The sequence below is a fragment of the Punctularia strigosozonata genome (assembly GCF_000264995.1).
Source record: "Punctularia strigosozonata HHB-11173 SS5 unplaced genomic scaffold PUNSTscaffold_10, whole genome shotgun sequence".
Lineage (NCBI taxonomy): Eukaryota > Fungi > Basidiomycota > Agaricomycetes > Corticiales > Punctulariaceae > Punctularia > Punctularia strigosozonata.
The window spans coordinates 126,822-143,405 of NW_006767442.1; the positions used below are offsets into that span (position 1 = coordinate 126,822).

At 53.6% G+C, this 16,584-nt stretch overlaps 8 protein-coding genes across 8 annotated transcripts; 3 read left to right on the forward strand and 5 right to left on the reverse strand.

The window, feature by feature from the left end:
• Window positions 1-23: 23 nt before the first annotated feature.
• On the forward strand, window positions 24-1,292 carry PUNSTDRAFT_145017 (uncharacterized protein; the record flags this gene model as incomplete). Its single annotated transcript, XM_007385822.1, has 1 exon — window positions 24-1,292. The coding sequence occupies one exon, from the start codon at window positions 24-26 to the stop codon at window positions 1,131-1,133; it is 1,110 nt and encodes a 369-aa protein (XP_007385884.1). The 3' UTR covers window positions 1,134-1,292.
• A 598-nt stretch (window positions 1,293-1,890) lies between these two features.
• Window positions 1,891-2,375, reverse strand: PUNSTDRAFT_136268 (uncharacterized protein; the record flags this gene model as incomplete). The annotated part of the gene is made up of 4 exons (XM_007385823.1): window positions 1,891-1,941; window positions 1,993-2,047; window positions 2,101-2,273; window positions 2,325-2,375. The coding sequence occupies 4 exons, from the start codon at window positions 2,373-2,375 to the stop codon at window positions 1,891-1,893; spliced, it is 330 nt and encodes a 109-aa protein (XP_007385885.1).
• A 429-nt stretch (window positions 2,376-2,804) lies between these two features.
• On the reverse strand, window positions 2,805-3,503 carry PUNSTDRAFT_121633 (uncharacterized protein). Its single transcript, XM_007385824.1, has 5 exons — window positions 3,456-3,503; window positions 3,379-3,400; window positions 3,285-3,320; window positions 3,073-3,227; window positions 2,805-3,024 (listed from the first exon to the last, which is right to left on the reverse strand). Exons 2-5 carry the CDS (start codon window positions 3,389-3,391, stop codon window positions 2,890-2,892), a joined length of 339 nt encoding a protein of 112 aa, XP_007385886.1. The 5' UTR covers window positions 3,392-3,400; window positions 3,456-3,503; the 3' UTR covers window positions 2,805-2,889.
• Window positions 3,504-3,635: 132 nt separating this feature from the next.
• PUNSTDRAFT_53868 (uncharacterized protein) lies at window positions 3,636-4,180 on the forward strand (the record flags this gene model as incomplete). Its single annotated transcript, XM_007385825.1, has 3 exons — window positions 3,636-3,727; window positions 3,784-4,063; window positions 4,120-4,180. A coding segment is annotated over exon 2 (208 nt), but the record flags the coding sequence as incomplete, so codon positions are not given.
• Window positions 4,181-5,640: 1,460 nt separating this feature from the next.
• Window positions 5,641-7,706, reverse strand: PUNSTDRAFT_105386 (WD40 repeat-like protein). Its single transcript, XM_007385826.1, has 2 exons — window positions 7,295-7,706; window positions 5,641-7,241 (listed from the first exon to the last, which is right to left on the reverse strand). Exons 1-2 carry the CDS (start codon window positions 7,677-7,679, stop codon window positions 5,893-5,895), a joined length of 1,734 nt encoding a protein of 577 aa, XP_007385888.1. The 5' UTR covers window positions 7,680-7,706; the 3' UTR covers window positions 5,641-5,892.
• A 290-nt stretch (window positions 7,707-7,996) lies between these two features.
• PUNSTDRAFT_89966 (uncharacterized protein) lies at window positions 7,997-11,850 on the forward strand. The gene is made up of 12 exons (XM_007385827.1): window positions 7,997-8,008; window positions 8,066-8,179; window positions 8,234-8,314; window positions 8,364-8,430; window positions 8,500-8,630; window positions 8,695-9,323; window positions 9,384-10,192; window positions 10,270-10,385; window positions 10,436-10,576; window positions 10,635-10,714; window positions 10,771-10,914; window positions 10,970-11,850. The coding sequence occupies exons 1-12, from the start codon at window positions 8,003-8,005 to the stop codon at window positions 11,607-11,609; spliced, it is 2,958 nt and encodes a 985-aa protein (XP_007385889.1). The 5' UTR covers window positions 7,997-8,002; the 3' UTR covers window positions 11,610-11,850.
• Window positions 11,851-12,650: 800 nt separating this feature from the next.
• On the reverse strand, window positions 12,651-14,379 carry PUNSTDRAFT_53871 (tyrosine aminotransferase-like protein). Its single transcript, XM_007385828.1, has 6 exons — window positions 14,180-14,379; window positions 13,664-14,130; window positions 13,508-13,604; window positions 13,323-13,446; window positions 12,991-13,256; window positions 12,651-12,929 (listed from the first exon to the last, which is right to left on the reverse strand). Exons 1-6 carry the CDS (start codon window positions 14,270-14,272, stop codon window positions 12,717-12,719), a joined length of 1,260 nt encoding a protein of 419 aa, XP_007385890.1. The 5' UTR covers window positions 14,273-14,379; the 3' UTR covers window positions 12,651-12,716.
• A 1,145-nt stretch (window positions 14,380-15,524) lies between these two features.
• PUNSTDRAFT_105391 (concanavalin A-like lectin/glucanase) lies at window positions 15,525-16,490 on the reverse strand (the record flags this gene model as incomplete). The annotated part of the gene is made up of 3 exons (XM_007385829.1): window positions 15,525-15,692; window positions 15,750-15,819; window positions 15,891-16,490. Coding segments are annotated over 3 exons (838 nt in total), but the record flags the coding sequence as incomplete, so codon positions are not given.
• Between the last annotated feature and the right edge of the window lie 94 nt (window positions 16,491-16,584).

Below are 16,584 nucleotides of genomic sequence, written 5' to 3' on the forward strand. Positions count from 1 at the left end.
GAGCATGGGCACGCATCTAACGAATGCATCTCGTCGCAGTACGCACATCGTACGGGTTCGGACCCAGCCCCAGCGCGAGCTGCGCCAGCCTGACGTCGCTCACCACATCCGCCTCCTCGCACTACTCTCAATCGCAATCTCCCTTGCATACCCGCTCCTTTGTCGTCAAGAAGCCACTGCCGCCCACGCCAACCTCGGCGCCACCGCTCGCCGTGCCCTCCTCGCCTTCGTCAACGTCCCTCGTCTCCGTCTTCCGCACGGCATCTCTCAACCGCTTCCGGCGGAGCAAGTCCAAGGCGAAGGAGAGGCCCAAGAAAGAACCCGCGACACCCGAAGACACGGTTCGCGTCGACTACCCGTACATCGGCGCGCACCTCGATCGCGAGCGCTCGGCCGTGCCGCCCCCGCCCGAGCATGCATACACGCACGGGCTCCCAGACCCGCACTTGCCTTTGCCTCCACACAACGTACGGTGGCAAGTGGCACACAGTCCGTCGGATGTCCGAACCAGGCCTCACCGTTCGCCCACGGACCCCGACGCCGACTCCACGCCCGTCACTCCACCGAGCGAGTTCAGCGCTCGGTTTCAGGCCTGGGGGAAAGCGCGCGCGCACCGTGCTCCAGCGACTCCGGAGCCTCTCAGCCCGCGCCGGGAGATGCCACGCTCCCCGCTGGCCACGCTTGCCCTCGAGGAGGAGGACCGTGCGTCCCGGGAGATCTCTCCTGCGCCCGACGCGGATGCGCCGCGGTCATCGACATGCTCGTATTCGGAGAGTGACGAACAGCAGACACTGCGCGGACGTCGAGCCCCTCCTTGCGCCTTGTTGCCGCGTCCGCCGAGCGACATGCCTACGTCCTTCCTCGACCTCGACGTGGACGAAGAGGCCTGCGCATCCACGTTGACGCCACCGCCGACGCCGGGCAGGCTCGATGAGCTCGTCCCTTCGAAGGACAACGTGCTGGTGTTCACGCTCGACGTGGGCGAGGAGGCGGACGCGCGCATGGTTCGGCTCGACGGCGACGACGACGTTGACGTAGACCGCGATGGCTTCGGGCTCGAGGATGGACTCGAAATCCTCGAGCGTGCGCGTCTCGAATGCGTCACCCCGCGGATGGGCTCGCGCCGGTGCTAGCCTCTCCTCGTCGCGCCGGTGCTAGCCTCTCTTCGTCGCGCCTGTTGCATATTCTATGCTTTCCCTCTTTCCGCTCCTGCGTTCTTCTTTCGCTTCGACCCAAAACCCTATCAGGTATACCCTCTACACGCAATTTACGCAGCTCTCAAGGAGTTCCACCATCACCACCAGCGCATCCATATATCACGACCGCCACGATCCTTGCACGCCGCCACTGCATCCCTGATCACGGGAAGGCTACATCTTGCCCCCATTATGCATTGAACATGTATCATATATCCTCGTACGCTTCACGTTCACGCTGTAGATCCTTTGTATTCGTACATACACTCAAACGTGCAGTCATCATACACACTTTACATCGTAATATCAAGTATCGTGCTCTAGCGTACGATCGCGTTGCGTGCGCGTAATATATCTTAGTGTCCTTTGCCTTTGCCTAATCGTCGCCTTCGAGCCGCTGCCAGTGGGACGAAAGGGGAAACGGACGTGAAAAAGCAAATACCCTCCGTCGGACTCGAACGGCGCGCATCACGCGCGTCCATCGGTCTTTCGTGGGGTACGACAACTTGCAAGATGGAATTGCCTTTGAGCTAGGCATGCATTGCACTGTTCCAGATATTGTCCTACATGGATGAGCATCTGTGTTCGTAGACCCGCTGATGTGCTGGTACTGCGATATCATACAACCCCGATTTTACCAGTGTAGTCATGGGCTTCTCCTACAGTGTTCCCACAGCATGCTCCCACTGAAGTTTCACGCATTTTCTCCAGAGATCCTACCGCAGTAGAACGTATGACTTGGTGGCTATTCGACTGCTCAGCATCGGCTCTGTGCATGTTCACGCAATCGCGGTACCTTGGCTAGTAAGTCGCACCTGATAAACTCCTGCATCAATCGTGCCGTAGCATGCCTGACGACGAAACGGGTGAGTGACACTACTGTTTCCTTGGCGGATGCGCTTACGCTTTCATAGCATCGACGTCCGCGAACCGCTCCCAGACAGCGAACACGTCTCCGTCCGGGGAGTCTCGCGCGAAAGAATACTCGATCGTGCCAGGCTCGTTCACGGCGGCATCTTCCTTGAGCCTTTCGATCCATGCAGCGACCTCGTTTCCCTGCCCCGGTTTACAATGGAGCTGAGAGTATAGCTCAGCCCTTGGCGTTTCTCGCCGAAATGCATGCTTCACCTGGGCGGAAACGACGATCTCTCCTTTGATGTGCGTATAGGTCGTGCTCATGTTGTGCCAGGGGGCGTGACGGGTTCAACGCAATGACCTACGGACCGTGGAGGATTATCAATAACATCTTTTATCAAAGACTTGGTTTCCCATGCGTAGAGCTTGGGGAGAAGACGCCCGCCGTGGCAATATGGTGCCAACTGACCGCATGACCAGTCATTTCGACCACAGTCCCAAAACAGAATGAAAGAAGAAGCTCCATGCATAAACAATAGAGTACACGAATCTTTGTATCGCAATGTCTTGTCGGATGGAAGTCAGTATACAGCGGGGTGGTCGAAGATATCGAATGCAGTGCCGCCAGAGAACGATGGTCATAAAACCCTCTATGTAGTAAGGGAGTTTCATGACGATGACAATCAATAAAAGAGCTCAGAATGCACTGGCTGGTTGACAGGAGCCATTCTGCATGAGGTACGGCTGGTGGATAACAATTCTACACCGAAAAAAATAGTAAGGCTGTCAGGTCAGTTCATCGAATCTGACATATTACTGCGCGATAGGTAAGTTCTACCTAATGGCCCCCATCCTCAGTTCGCTCCTCCACTGGCACAGAATGCACGTCATGCTTGGGCCGCACGAAAGACCGTTCATCGAAATCGTCGTCAACGACGAAATCAGGTATGCGAGGTGCTGAAGGCTTCAAAACCTGTACAGCGTCAAGAACCCGCGCAGGAAAATCAAACAACATACTGACAATTTGATCTGATTGGCGCCTCGGGTTTGGTGAACGGACAAGTGTTGAGTGAACGCCAGCCGATGAGGCGGTGAGCTCCATACTTGTGGTCGCGATATAGTTAGCTCTCAGTGTCCGCCGAACATTGAGCGAGGTGAGGAGAGCATTGAAGTATACTGCACGTTTCGTAAATTAGCCTCTTGATGCGTGAGAGGTACAAATAAGCAAATCACATTTAGAAGCAACGAAGTATACTCCAAGGTACACAACTAACAATAAAGATCAAAATCAGTCTCGCAACATTGAACGCTTATGCAGAAAACTCACAGTTGTCCGGCATTGTGGCGAACTGATGAAGAACGACTGTCATTGCGAGTTCGGTCCGGGACACAAGAATAACGTACGCATATGACATCGGTGATCGTGGCAGACGATGTGATCAAGCAAGTTTCTATTTCTCCGACATTAGCGACAATCAAACGTGTTTGCACATATTCGCCGACCGATAGTGAATGCTAAACATAGATAAGTCATAACTACGTTTCATATTTGGAGGTACTTACTTAGTATCCTTTCAATTATTTGCCGAGTGCTCTTGAGTCCGTGTCGCTTTGGGGATAGGTAGAATACAAGGGCTGCTGCTATGCAGAAGTCTGCTACAGCTGAGGTAATCAAGCTGAGTTCGATCAATAGACAAGTAATTACGATAGGCAGGGGATCATTGATAGCTACCCAGCACGGATACTCCAACCGAAATTTTTCTCGTAAAGCGCGATATTGCGGCTGCCGTCATGAAGTGCACCATACGTGGTCACGATGCCCAAGGCCAACCTTGCCAGGCACAGAAGCGAACATATCGCAGTGACGATATAAGAGCGGCCGAGGACCCAGACTCTGACGGTAAAGAATGCTTGGCAAGCGCACCCTACCACCGTGGAAAAAGCAGTGTTGATTTCCAGAGACCACACCCCGGTCGTCAGGACTTGGGGTTTGAAGTAGTTCTCGATTGTATCTTGACGGAACCCATCAGCCCCGGTACGGAAAATGCATGCATGCTAAATGACTGACAGAAGTAGGCGGTGTGCGCGATGATTGCACAGTGTGCGCCATCGAGAACCCACAACGTCGACACCTGCACGAGTGTTCTTTCTAAGGAGTACAAACGAAACTGAAACTGCTTACCAAATATCTAAGTGAGAGTGCATCATCTGGAAAATTCGTGAAGTAGCTGTACGTTTGTAGAGTAGCAATGCCGAACAAACTGGCAGGTATCTCCCGTGTGAAAAACGGTTGGCCTGGCGTGGACTCGATATGACTCACTATACGGAGAACATCACCCCAACATACAGAGCTCCCAATGTCAATCCCAAGTCGGGCATGTTCGCAGACGACATTCTGCAAAGGCGCAAGCGTGAACCAGCGAAGTGCAGTGGTGACCAGGTGGTGGACAGGTACGAGCTCCGGGCTAATGCCGCGGCTCGTTCGGGCGTTATAACAAGATCTTTGTATAGATCGTGGGTTCATTCCAGTGGCCGTGACACCGAAGTAGAATCATTCTACATAGAGAAGTTCCCGGCTTTCCGCGCGAATGACGAACCTTCCGATCACGCGTGAGATCCTTGGTTGCCGGTTTGACGCATGACCTGAACTCGGCCGGTGGTTAGTCGACATCTCGAGATGATGGACGAAGCGAACCGTGAGTCAACGATACACTAAGTTTAGCCTTCGTTCCGGGACAGGCAACACAGAACATCACAAGAAACAGCCCTCATAGGATTCCCTACTGCGCTGGGAACACGTCTGGGTTAAATGGGTATACATCTTACCACAGATCTAACCTGATTCAATAGCACCGCCTCGCAAGAAGCTGATCATCCTCGAAGTCCCGTAACCAACGGCGCAAGGATGCATGTCGGATTGAGTCAGTTTATGGGAACCGCGGTCCATGCGCATGGCAGTTCCAGTGTGCTTGACGATTGTATTGTATTCCCTATTCATAGCAACGAACTGCTGCCAATGGTAGCGCACGACATGTGGTAGGAATCCGTGAGGCTGATGATCTTTCGTAAAGATATTCACCTTGTCAAGAATCCGTCGGGAACCGACTGCTCACTACGGATCCTCCATGGCCACCGGAGTGGCGTTCAGGACTGCACATCCGCATTACATCTCAGCCGAAGGTGCCGGGATGCTACAGATTCCACGTATGTCCGGCTGAGAGCAGAGTGCGAGAAGCTGCACAACAGCTGAAGCTCGATATAGAGAGAGCCTAGGACAAAGAAAAATGAGACATGGCACTCTATTGGAAGAAGTGCGCACGCCGCTACCTATGAGTAGGTCATCGGAGTCCGAACGATTTGATCTGTGCGCTTATGTTTCAACCTATAATTACACTTGCTGCATAGGTGAGTCTATACTTGTCCATTGTGATTCCGCGATACGATACTGGCCAGCCCCAAATCCTGTAACAACAGCAAGATCCAAAAGAGACGAAGCATAGTTAAGGTGGCTGGAAGAGACGGTGTAAGGACAAGCATAACTACTTATATTTATGGTTAATGTGATAAAGACCATGATGAACTGTGGTGGCGTAGATGAGGGTACATTGTCGAGTGCGTGAGTGAGGTGAAATATGAGAGAATAGTATATAGTACCGCTGGAAGCAGCGCGTGGACCAACCATGGACTGTGAGGCTGATTTGATGGGTATTGGTGTGCATATCGGATGTCGTAAAGGATCCTCGGTACCATGCGAGGTGTATCCCGAGGACAAAGTCATAAGAGCAAGCGGATGGAGGACAGACAGGGGACTCGTATGCCTGGTGAAGTGCGGAAAGTTGGATCATCGGATGAGCTTGCCAAAGTCCAACATAGATTCCTTCCCTTGCCTCTCCTTCCCTTCCCTCGGACTAGGAAAAGCGTTCCAAAATCGTAAGGTTTCGTCGCCGGCGCCGGTAACGATCGTCTCTCCATCGGGGCTCATGGCCAGGTAAAGGACGCGATGGGTGTGCCCCGTCAAGCTTGCTACCATGTTGAGACTCGGGTATTTCCATATGCATATCTGGTTCTGCGCTGTGGTAGAGGAAAAACCGTGGGTGGAGACGAGTTCGTGGGAGGTGCGGGACCAAACCAGATTGCAGACTTGCGAGCCAGTGTCAAGCTCGTTGAGCATAGCGCCGTTGAAGACGTTCCAGAACCGGATGTGCTTGTCTTGTGTTCCTCCTCCTGTGGCCAGTATACCGGATACGTGGGGATCCCACGCTAGTGCTTTGACAGCAGCGGTATGTTCGTGGAACTTCCACAAAGGGGCATCTCCGACACCGTCTTCGGTGCCGCTCCCACTGTTCGTCCCTACACTCGTGTTTCTCCGCCTGTTCGACCCTCTCAAGTCCCAAATGCACACCTTGTTATCGTTTCCACCGCTAGCAAGTGTAGCGTTCATGACGCCGCCATCGCCACTCCATCGAATCCCGCAGACTTCTTGCCGATGGCCCTGGGACTTCTTGAACGGTTTGAGAGTCGCTTCTCGGGTGTCGCGATGGTGTATCATCCTATCGCGCGAACCTGAGCTCAATACGTGAGAGTTCCAGCCTAGAGCACCGATTCGTTGCCCGTGAGCTGAAGAATAGGACCTCTGGAGCTGAAGCGTGGCTCCATCGTAAATATGAAGACGCCCAGACATGGTGCCGATCGCCAACATAGTGCCTTTTTGAACCCATGAAACGGAAGAGATGCTGTCATTCTTCGACTGAAGGTCGCAAAGTTTGCTAACTGCAGCAGTGTGCGCAGTCCAGAGGTAGACGCAGCTACCCAGCCCCACTGCCAGTACGTTCGTGCTCGACCAGTCGACAAGATTGAGGTAAAAGTCGTCTGCGAGCTCTGGTGCATCCAAGACGCGATACGGCGTCTTGCATACGCTCCGGAGCTGGCGTCGAGGCGATTCGAGTATGAGCCGTGACTCTGCGCGTACGGGCGATATCGAATAGACGGCATCGGTGGGATCATCTAATCGGCGTGTAGGTGTAGTCGGGTGGGAGGGCGAGTTGTAATGGAAGATGCGTCGACGCGAGGGTGTTGAGGGTGTTCCAGGAGTAGCGGTGACGGGGGGACGAGCGGGTGATGAAGGCCTGTGGGGTGAGGGAGGGGTGACTTCGGTATGCAATACGGATGTAAAAAGGGCGTTCGCTTGTTCTAGCTAATTGATGAGCAATGATTCGTCAGCAAGGAAAACGGAGGGAACGCACCTCGTAACGCGTCAGATTCGCTGGGAATGATCCGGCTCTTGGACGGCGTGGTGGGCATATCTTCCATGAGGTGATACGAAGTGCGCATGTCCCCGGCGTCGCGTGAGGGGACGAATCTGTCGCCGTAATCCCGCCGCGTCCGACTGGGGCTGCGGCTGGGCGTCTGTTCTCTCCTCCTTCTCCCCCTCTCCAGCGGTACGTGTTCATCGCTCTCTCCCCCGCTAGACGTCGGTCTAGAATCAAGAGATGGCGTGGATGAAGAGCCCGCTTTGACGGCAAAGATAGGATTGACTCGCGGTCGTGTTCTCCGCGGTTCTTCTTCGTCGGATTGGTTCTGGGCGGCACGCAGTCGCTTGCCGAACGGTGAGTTTTTGAGGCCAGACATGATTCAAAGATCTGTAGTGGTGTAGCCTAGGATGTTGTGGCTTGCATGTGGTTACTCGTGTTGATCTTAGCGGCCCGGAGTCAGAGGTGGACGAAGAAGGTTGGAAACGCGTCGGGAAGCGTAAGAGTCGAACAATGGCGATACTGCATTGTTTGTCTTTGTCGGAGTCTGAAAATATCAAAGGTATCTAACAAACGGGTAAAACAAGGTAAGACAACTCCACTACGTTGGATTTGTCTTTCATCAGACTTATCCAAAGTGACCCAATTCGTCTCCTCCCACACTGACGTCTGACCTACTTCCATGGCCTAGCGTGCCTCGCCATGAATGTTCGTCGCGACACTCTTGCCATCCATCCGTAACGACTCGTTCTGACGATTGTCCAGAACCTCCTGCGGGCATTGGCCTCGAGCCATACCGAACTTCACCTACAGAACGCGCCGAACGCGCTCGCAAACCCGGATCTACGCCTATTGTACAACACCGTCAAGGAAGCGCGTGTACGTCCCGTTCGAACCTCCTCTTTGACGCCCGGATCTCATGGAGATGGATAGCGCCAACAATATGACAAGCTTTCCGATGCGTTTTACGAGTCCCTGGAGGCGTTCCTCCACGACCTTCGCACAGTTACCATGGTTCGTTCCGTTATCACACATTCGTTATAACCAGCTCATCGGGCTGCAGGACAACCGCGATGCGGAAGCCTTTCTTAAACCCGTGGCTAAGGCTGAAGCGCCAGACTATTACGATGGTGACTGTGGCCATCCCGCTGCCCGAACCAGCATGCTGATGTGAACGGTGGCTTTGTTCAACCTTGTAGTGATCGCGAATCCAATGGACCTTGGCACCATGCTCAAGAAAGTCAAGAACAAGTCTTACAAGTCCAAGCGCGAGTTTCAGGATGATCTTGACCTTATATGGTCCAACTGTTTCACCTACAATGCTACAGAGGTACGTGTTAGCTCCTCGGCTACCGTAGTTGCCTATTCTAACTTGTGGACACTGCGTAATTTAGAACCACCCTCTGCGACAGTGTGCTTCTCGTCTCAAAGAAAAGGCAGACAAGCTCCTTAGGCACATAACTGACCGCAAGGACCGCATTGACCCTGACATCCCTGCGAACCTCGCCCTCGCTCTGCAATCGTCGGCGACAGCATCCTCCTCTAAGTCTGCCTCTGCAGGCTCTCCAAACGACAGAGCTGTCGCGAATGGCAAGAGCAAGTCGCCGTCCTCCTCACCCGCGCCACCGCCGGTCAACGGTGTTAATGCTAACGGCCATGTCCACGCACCTTCTATATCTCCCGGACCGTCGTTCTCCCAGCGACCCCTTTCACCTCGCCCTTTAGTCCCACATACATCAGCCCGGTCTACGTCTCCCGTCAAGACCGCCATCGCCCAACCCCGACACAAGGCCTCGTCCTTCGCTGACTCTCCCGCGCTGATACGCACTCCGGCAGGGATGGCCACCTTCGCCCGCCTTGACGCCGGCCTTGACGCCGGCCCCTCGCGAGAATGGAGAATGGGCATTCGAGAATATGTACCCGAGGCGTTCGAGGGTGAAGAATCCGATGTGGTCGTCAAAGATGAAGACCACGATGAGATGGACGTGGATGACGCTAGCCAGCTCGGATACAAGCGGAAACTGTGAGTGCGACTGAGTGTGTGCTATCCTTGCGCAGGAACTTACTTGCCTTCTGCGCCCAGTAGCAGCCATTCGCAAACGCGACCGCGTAAACGATCTCGTCCACGCGCGGAGATTGCTGAGGCTAGCCAGCGCGAGCTCGACATATGGTGGAATGCCGTCGGCAGCGACGCGTTCATCGCAAACGGCCTGCCACCTACATATCACACGCTAGCTGACGAAGAGCCTTCAACTTCAGGGCGATTGACGAATATCGGAAGTACACCAGCGGACCAGGTCCGAAACGTGCGGATCCGGGACCCGCCCCGGTCACCACTCAAATCGAAAGCAACATTACCCAAGTCGCCAAAAAAGCGGAAAGCTGCTCCCAAAGACCCGCAAAAGGTCAAGGAAGGGGCGAAAGGTAGCTTGCTTACGATCATGGACGACAACATTCGGACGATGCGCCGAGTTCGTCAAGCGCATGGGAAGCTTCTGGAGTTCAAAGAAAGTCAGGCGAACGAGGATGGTGCTGAAGGAGAAGATGGGATCGGTGGTCCCAACGTTGGCGGCAAGGCACTGGCAGTAACTGCGCCAGGTCCAGGAGTGCCACCTGCTTTGGAAGACGTCGCTGAAGAGGAGGAACCAAGGGCGACCAGGAGATGGCGGCCTACGTACGTGGTATCAGGTTCAGAGCAGCGTCCAAACGGGCAGGATTCGGGATCTATCGGTGTACTGTCGCACATGGGCCAGGCCAAAGGGGAGAATGCAGCGGCGACTTCTCAAGATCGGCATCCGAAGCCCGCTAGCGACGTGGAAATCAACGAGCAAGCCGCTGAGCAATGCCTGAATTGGATGAGTGGCAAGGTTTTGGAGCACGTTGGGTTCCAAGGTAAATTACTTGTACCGAAGTCACCTATGCGCGTTTGCGTCGTTGTATGTACCCATCCGCTTACATGACTTTGCTAGGTACCTCCAAGGTCGCTCTTTCTGTAATCTCGAGCGTAGCCTCGGAATACCTCTTCAACGTCGGACGAACGATCCGATATCTCTCGGACAAGTACTCACATCGGATGTCCGCTGAGGTTCGCATCCGTTGCCACATTGGATGATATTATGCTAAACCGGGTTACAGGAAATCATACTACACACGCTCTTCGAGTCCGGCACTAATCGCGTTCAAGACTTGGAACGTTATATTACGGACGATATCGTTCGCCATGGTACCAGGATGAGCGAGCTCGAGAAACGACTCGAAAGCGCGTATGCGGAAGCGGTGAGTTGATCTCGATCATAGAGGGCGAGACATCATATTGATCGATGTGACCAATCAGACCGCGGGTGAAACGTTCGTTGACGACGATGCCTTATTCGGGAAGGAAGAGGACGAGAACGAAGACGGTGCTTTTGTCATGTGCGCATCTTTCCGTCTTTTGCCCGTTTAGCGACGTACTCATTCGTTTAATACAGGGGCAACTTCACAGACGCATTGGGCGAGGACTTCCTGGGTCTTCGCGAGCTCGGTATCGCGGATGAGTTTGGCTTGTCCAGTCTCAGCGTACCGAAGAAGCTGCTCAAAGCAAAGAACCGAGCAGAACAAGCGGCGGCCGCTGCGTACGTCATACAGAGTTGCATGCAAACTTGCCCACTGAAGTATGCGTTTCTCCAGCGCCGCGAAGCCCGCGGAGCCTCCGCTGCCTTTTCCTCCCCCGCCTCCCTTCATACCACTGGATTCCACCCGAATCGACGATCAGATCGGCTTACTCAGATCGTACTATCAACGTCGCGTTCAAGCAATCAAGCCCAACGTCCCGGTGCCCTTGCCGCCTACAATGGGCACATCCTTACTGCCTCCCCCTCCACCCGGCATATACGGCGTTTCAAGTCCGCTGTTGCAACCTCCGATGCCACCTCCAATACCACCGCTCGTTGTACTGCAGGACGATCCAATAGATTCGGCGCAAACGAAAATTGGTCCTATTGGTCAGATCACGAAACCCACCGGGACGTCAGGCGGGGCGAAGAAGAAGAGCAAGGGCAAGGACAAAGAACCCAAGGACAAGGGAAGCGAACCTGGTCCAAAGGAGGCAGACGGAGGCCCCGCTGGGGACGTTGCTATGAGTCCTACTGTCACGTTTGTGGGGGAAGAAGCGAGCGGCATGTCCCCGGTGATGGGCGCGGAGGCGACGAAGAGAAAGAAGACTGGCGGTGGTAGTGCGGGTGCGACTCCAGGCGCCTTGGGAACAGGTGCGAAGAGGAAGGGGAAGGGTCTGGATCCACCAGCACCAATGGTCATGGCCAGTGCGTAGGCGACGTGGGGGGAACATTCCGGTACCAGATCTATGACATTCGGAGCCCAGATGACATGGAAGAGCCAGCCGCTGGTCTTGTCTGTGCAAATGACACGGCGCAGGGAGGGCACTAGTATTAATACTCGGAGGCCTCATATTCCGCCTTGCGAGACGGTGCTGTATCAGCGCGGCGTGTATTATTATATCCGACCATTACCTACAGCATCGTTATCTACGAGTTATTTGGTACTTATTTACTGGAATGTTTGAGGGGAGGTCATGAAACGAACATTTGTACCGTAGACGCATTGATCTCCGGTGGATTATAAAGCTTGCACCCCCCCCCCCAACCTTCTTGTCTTATCCATATGTACGCTGAACCGGAGGCATGGGATCGTGCATCGTGACTGGGAAATGCGATGCCTTCTGGGAAGTATGTATAAATGTCAGCTCAACGCTTCCGTGATGAATTGCGATAGAATTAAGTAACCTGCTCCTTCGCATCCCGAGCTTCGACGCTTCAGAAACCCAAACCGCTGCCACGAAAAATGCCACGAAGCGTCCTGTAACCGAGTTCACAGCTGCGGGCTGTAAGTATATAAGACTCGTCTGGATAGTTGCTAGGGCTCCATTTGCGTTAACGCACAACCTCCTTCAATTCGCTCGTACGCCGGCGTTACAGCTTGAAGACTGTATCATAAAGTTGCCTTCAATGCAGCTTATTTCGGTGTTCTGCCTAATACTGTGAGTAGGAGAGGTGACCATGACAGCCGAGCATGGATGTATCAGCCGCATCCTTACTCCGGGATTCGCAGCATGATGATGTCTGCACAAGCAGCCCCAGTCTCAGTCCAACTATCCCAACGCTGCATACCGTAAGCTCTCAACTATGATACGACGAGCTATGTGGTTATACGCAACGCTATACAGCGACGACCAGGACTTGCAAAGTCGAGGATGCCCCAACCCTCCCGGGTGATAGGTGGACACCTCGGGACCGTTGGGATCCGGGATGGGTTGTCTTTGAGTTTGTAAGTATTAGCAATCGAAAATCTTCACGTCGTGATAAGTGCTTGGAATGTGTATTCGTGACGCGCATCATCGTACAATTTGTCGGAACGCGGTTCACACCTTCCTCCTATGTCTATCACAGAAAGCCTTCAGTCGTATGCATGCTTCCTCAAGGTGGTCCTTCCTGGTAGCCGTGACGATCCGCATGTAGCCGTCGTAACGGAAACAACGACCTGGGACCGGGAACACAGCTTCTTCCCAGACAAGTTTCTGCACAAAGTCCCACTCGTCTTTGATATCTTCGAAGGCCGTCGATTCAATGCCCACCTGATTGGAACATTGGTAAACGTCTCGTCTATGCACATTAGATCGAGAGATCGAGACGTACCATAAGATACAAGGATCCGCGAGGGGTTACCACCTTCAACCCTTCGATCGCGCCCAGCTTTTCCATCAGCAGCGCGACATTCTCTTTCAAAACGTTAAGCACGTGGGTGTAGAACTCAGGTGGCGTCTTGTTGAGAATCGTGGGCAACGCTGCTTGTGTGAAACCGGACGGGGCGAGTGATAATTGCGAGATATCCTTGAGGATAGTACGGAGGTCGAACTTTTTCACGTTCAAAAGGTCGTTGGGATCGTGAATGGCGACCCAACCTAGAATAAACAGATCGGTCAAAACACTCAGCAATATGAATGGAAGAAGGACTGGCAAACTCGAACCTATACGCCATCCCGGGACAAGCCACCGCTTCGCAAGACCGCCTATTGTGATTACGGGCACATCTGTTGAGATGGACGCGAGTGGATGGAAAATTTGATCATCGAACACGATGTCTCCGTAGATCTGTTCATACGTCGAACGGTCAAAATTTGTGCGAGGACAAAAAACGAACAAACAGAATTACCTCGTCAGTTATGACGGGAAGGAAGTGTCGCTTGGCAATTTCGACGATCTCGAGAAGGTGTTTGACTGTATAATTCGAACCACAGGGGTTGGAAGGACTGCGGTATACGTAGGTGTTGTGATGATCGCAACCCGGAAGAAAGCACAATATACGCACTTTGTAACCACGATAGCCTGCGTTTTCCCATCAATGAGCGATTCCAGCTGCTCAAGATCTACCTCCCATTCCCGTTCGGGCACAAGATTGTAGTAGCGATCCTCTATATGCCTCGCATCCGTCACCACACTATACGCAAAGCCAGGTCGGGGAAAGAGGATGTTGCTTCCCGGTGGACAAAGTGCGCTGATAACAATATCGAGCGCCTCGGATGCACCGTTCGCCATGGTGACGTCCTTCGTTTCGTATTTGACGTTGACGCCCGGCACCCCCCGTCCTGCCGCTTGGCGGTTCTGGTACTCCGCAACGGCGGCTCGAGCTATTGAAAGTCCTTCATGCGGTCCATATCCATTGAACTGACCGCTGCGTAGTGCAGAGGCAACGGCTTCGACGACGTCAGGATGGGGCTGGAGGAGCGGATTCTTGGTGGGATCGCCTAGCGCAAGACTAATAAAGGGTTTGTCGGTCTGCAACAGATCAGACACGATCGCAGTCAATACGAAAGCTAGGGCATACCTTCGGCGTCGTGTCTATGTCGACGAGAGCGTCAAGAATCGGGTTGCGAACGTTCACTGCCGAGGCAATATTCCATCCTGTACGTTGGCTCATCGCAAAGCCCTTGTTCAAGAAGATGTGGCAGATACGGCAGGCGACGGAGTTCGTTGACAGAAAGGCTCTGGGTAGAGCTATAAGTACTACATGGTCGAAAAGCAAACCTCCTGAATGACTCCGATCGGATTTTTCGGCAGAGGCAGTAGCGCTCCCATGACCGTGTCTCCCATCCACACCGGCAAATTGCCAGGTCTTGTGCGGCAAGAGCCGCCTGGATAGGCTTTGATCAGTTCGATGCAATCAATTCGATGCGCTGAACGGGTTTGTTGCTCTCCGAAAACCGCGGTGCTCGGAAAGACGGTTGACGCAACAGGCGCTACTCTGCAGGTAGCTATAGAACGGGACTACCTGGAACTGGAACCTTCCTTCACTCCAGCCATGCCTTCTTCGAACAATCCACAGCTATTGACTAGCGTACCGTACTCGTACGGGCTGTTCAGCAACAACATATCCTTCGAGGTTGGTTACTTGAAATTTAACACACACGTCTTCACGCAGTAGCCGCGAAGGAAATGCGCTATCAGATATACGCGGAGGCCAACATCAAGAACCTGTCTGCGGCCATCTTCGAGTCGGAGGCATTGCGGGCTGTCGAGCTTCGCCATCTTGGCCTACCCCCTGGCACGGTAGCGAAGCCGTACGCATCGGACGAGTCTATCCCCGCGGGTGATCAGACCGCGGTACTCGGTCGTCCAGTCGATGATTCGGATCGTAGTACGTTATCCTTCCACATGAAGGTATGCGACACGAGCTTTTCTTATACCAGACGATGGCGATATCCGCGAATACAACGCATATGCATATGTACAGGAGACGCAAGCTTCGAGCCATGCTTACTTTCAATCCATGACTTGCGACAAACAATACGCATCACACAGCTTCGAAGTGAGCTCCCTATTCTGAGATTCGGACCGTCTGGAGGCACGAGAATTTATGGAATACGATCAGGAGCAACGAATGGCCTGGCGACTTACAAGGCAAGATTTGCCTTCTTACATCTCACAGCTACCAAATGGGCTGTGGATGAAGCCCACACCGTTTAGCAGACCTCGTCCCGGAGGAGCATTTGCGCATTCGCCCGCCACCATCCGTTGGTGACATGTTCCTACGTAGGGCGATGACAATCGACATCATGAGCAGTTGAGAAGACACTACCAGAAAATATAGCATTCCTTCGATGCACCGATGCACCTGTAACACGATTTAATCTCGAATGTAAGAGCACGCGTGGAACATCATGTTTATCGTGTCACATAGTGCGGCCTTCCGGCACACTTTTCCATATCTTTCCTATCCCCTCCCAACCCCCGGGAGGTGCGTCTTGCATCTCTACAGTATGAACTGTCATGTGATACTCCCCATCTGGCGGTGTTCGTTGGCCTGTAACATTGCCCCCAAAGGCAACGTTGAGTTTTACCTATATTGATCAAAGGATGAGACTAGTCAAGACCGCGGTTGTAAACGAGTGTAATACCTGGAAATCACTGAATTGCCGGATGGATTTGGGCGCTTGCGCTCGCATAGCAGGCTTACCATCCACGAACCTGCGTTGACTCATTAGTAGGAGTGCTGACCTTGGATATGTGCTCGCCACCGTCTCCATACAAATGCTCACCACACACATCTTCCTTCCTCGTCCCAACTGAACCCATAATCGTGCGGCCGGTCCATGTCCGCAATGGGTGTATCCCTGACGCGATGCTTTTTGGAATCTGCGCCATTGTAGTGTCCCCAATGAAGACACGATCCATTGGTCCCCTTTCCATTCCATGTTTCCATGATGTCAACCTCACCGTCGTCCGGCCAGTTGACATTGAAGGGCATGGCCCAAAATGCAGGCCAAACGCCCCATGCGCATGGAACAGAAAGCACCGCGTGTACGTACCCGCGCGACCGGGAGAACGTCTGCCGGCTGGTCAAACGTGCACTGGTGTAAGTCCCGGGAGGAGGCTCGGGTAAACGCGATGCGCGCGCTCGGGCGATAATGAGCAGTTCATGATCAGGGGTCACTACGGTGTTTTCTCCAGGGCCCGTGTATCTCTGTAGTTCTTGGTTTCCCCAGCCGTGTGCGCCTTGCTCGTATTCCCACTCTCGTGCAACGGCTTCCAGTGACGTGAAATCCGCTTTCCAGTAGGTAGTGCCAACAGAAAAGAGTGGAGTTTTTCCGGTAGTGTTCTCGGTGAAACGCGAAGTCAGCGCTTTCAAGCGCTGCATGATTGTCATCCGCGGTCGGGCGTCAGATGCCACTGGATGGAGTCGTAGACTCCGTAGCTTCGACTCGCCGAGGAAGGCACGGCTCACGTGTCAAG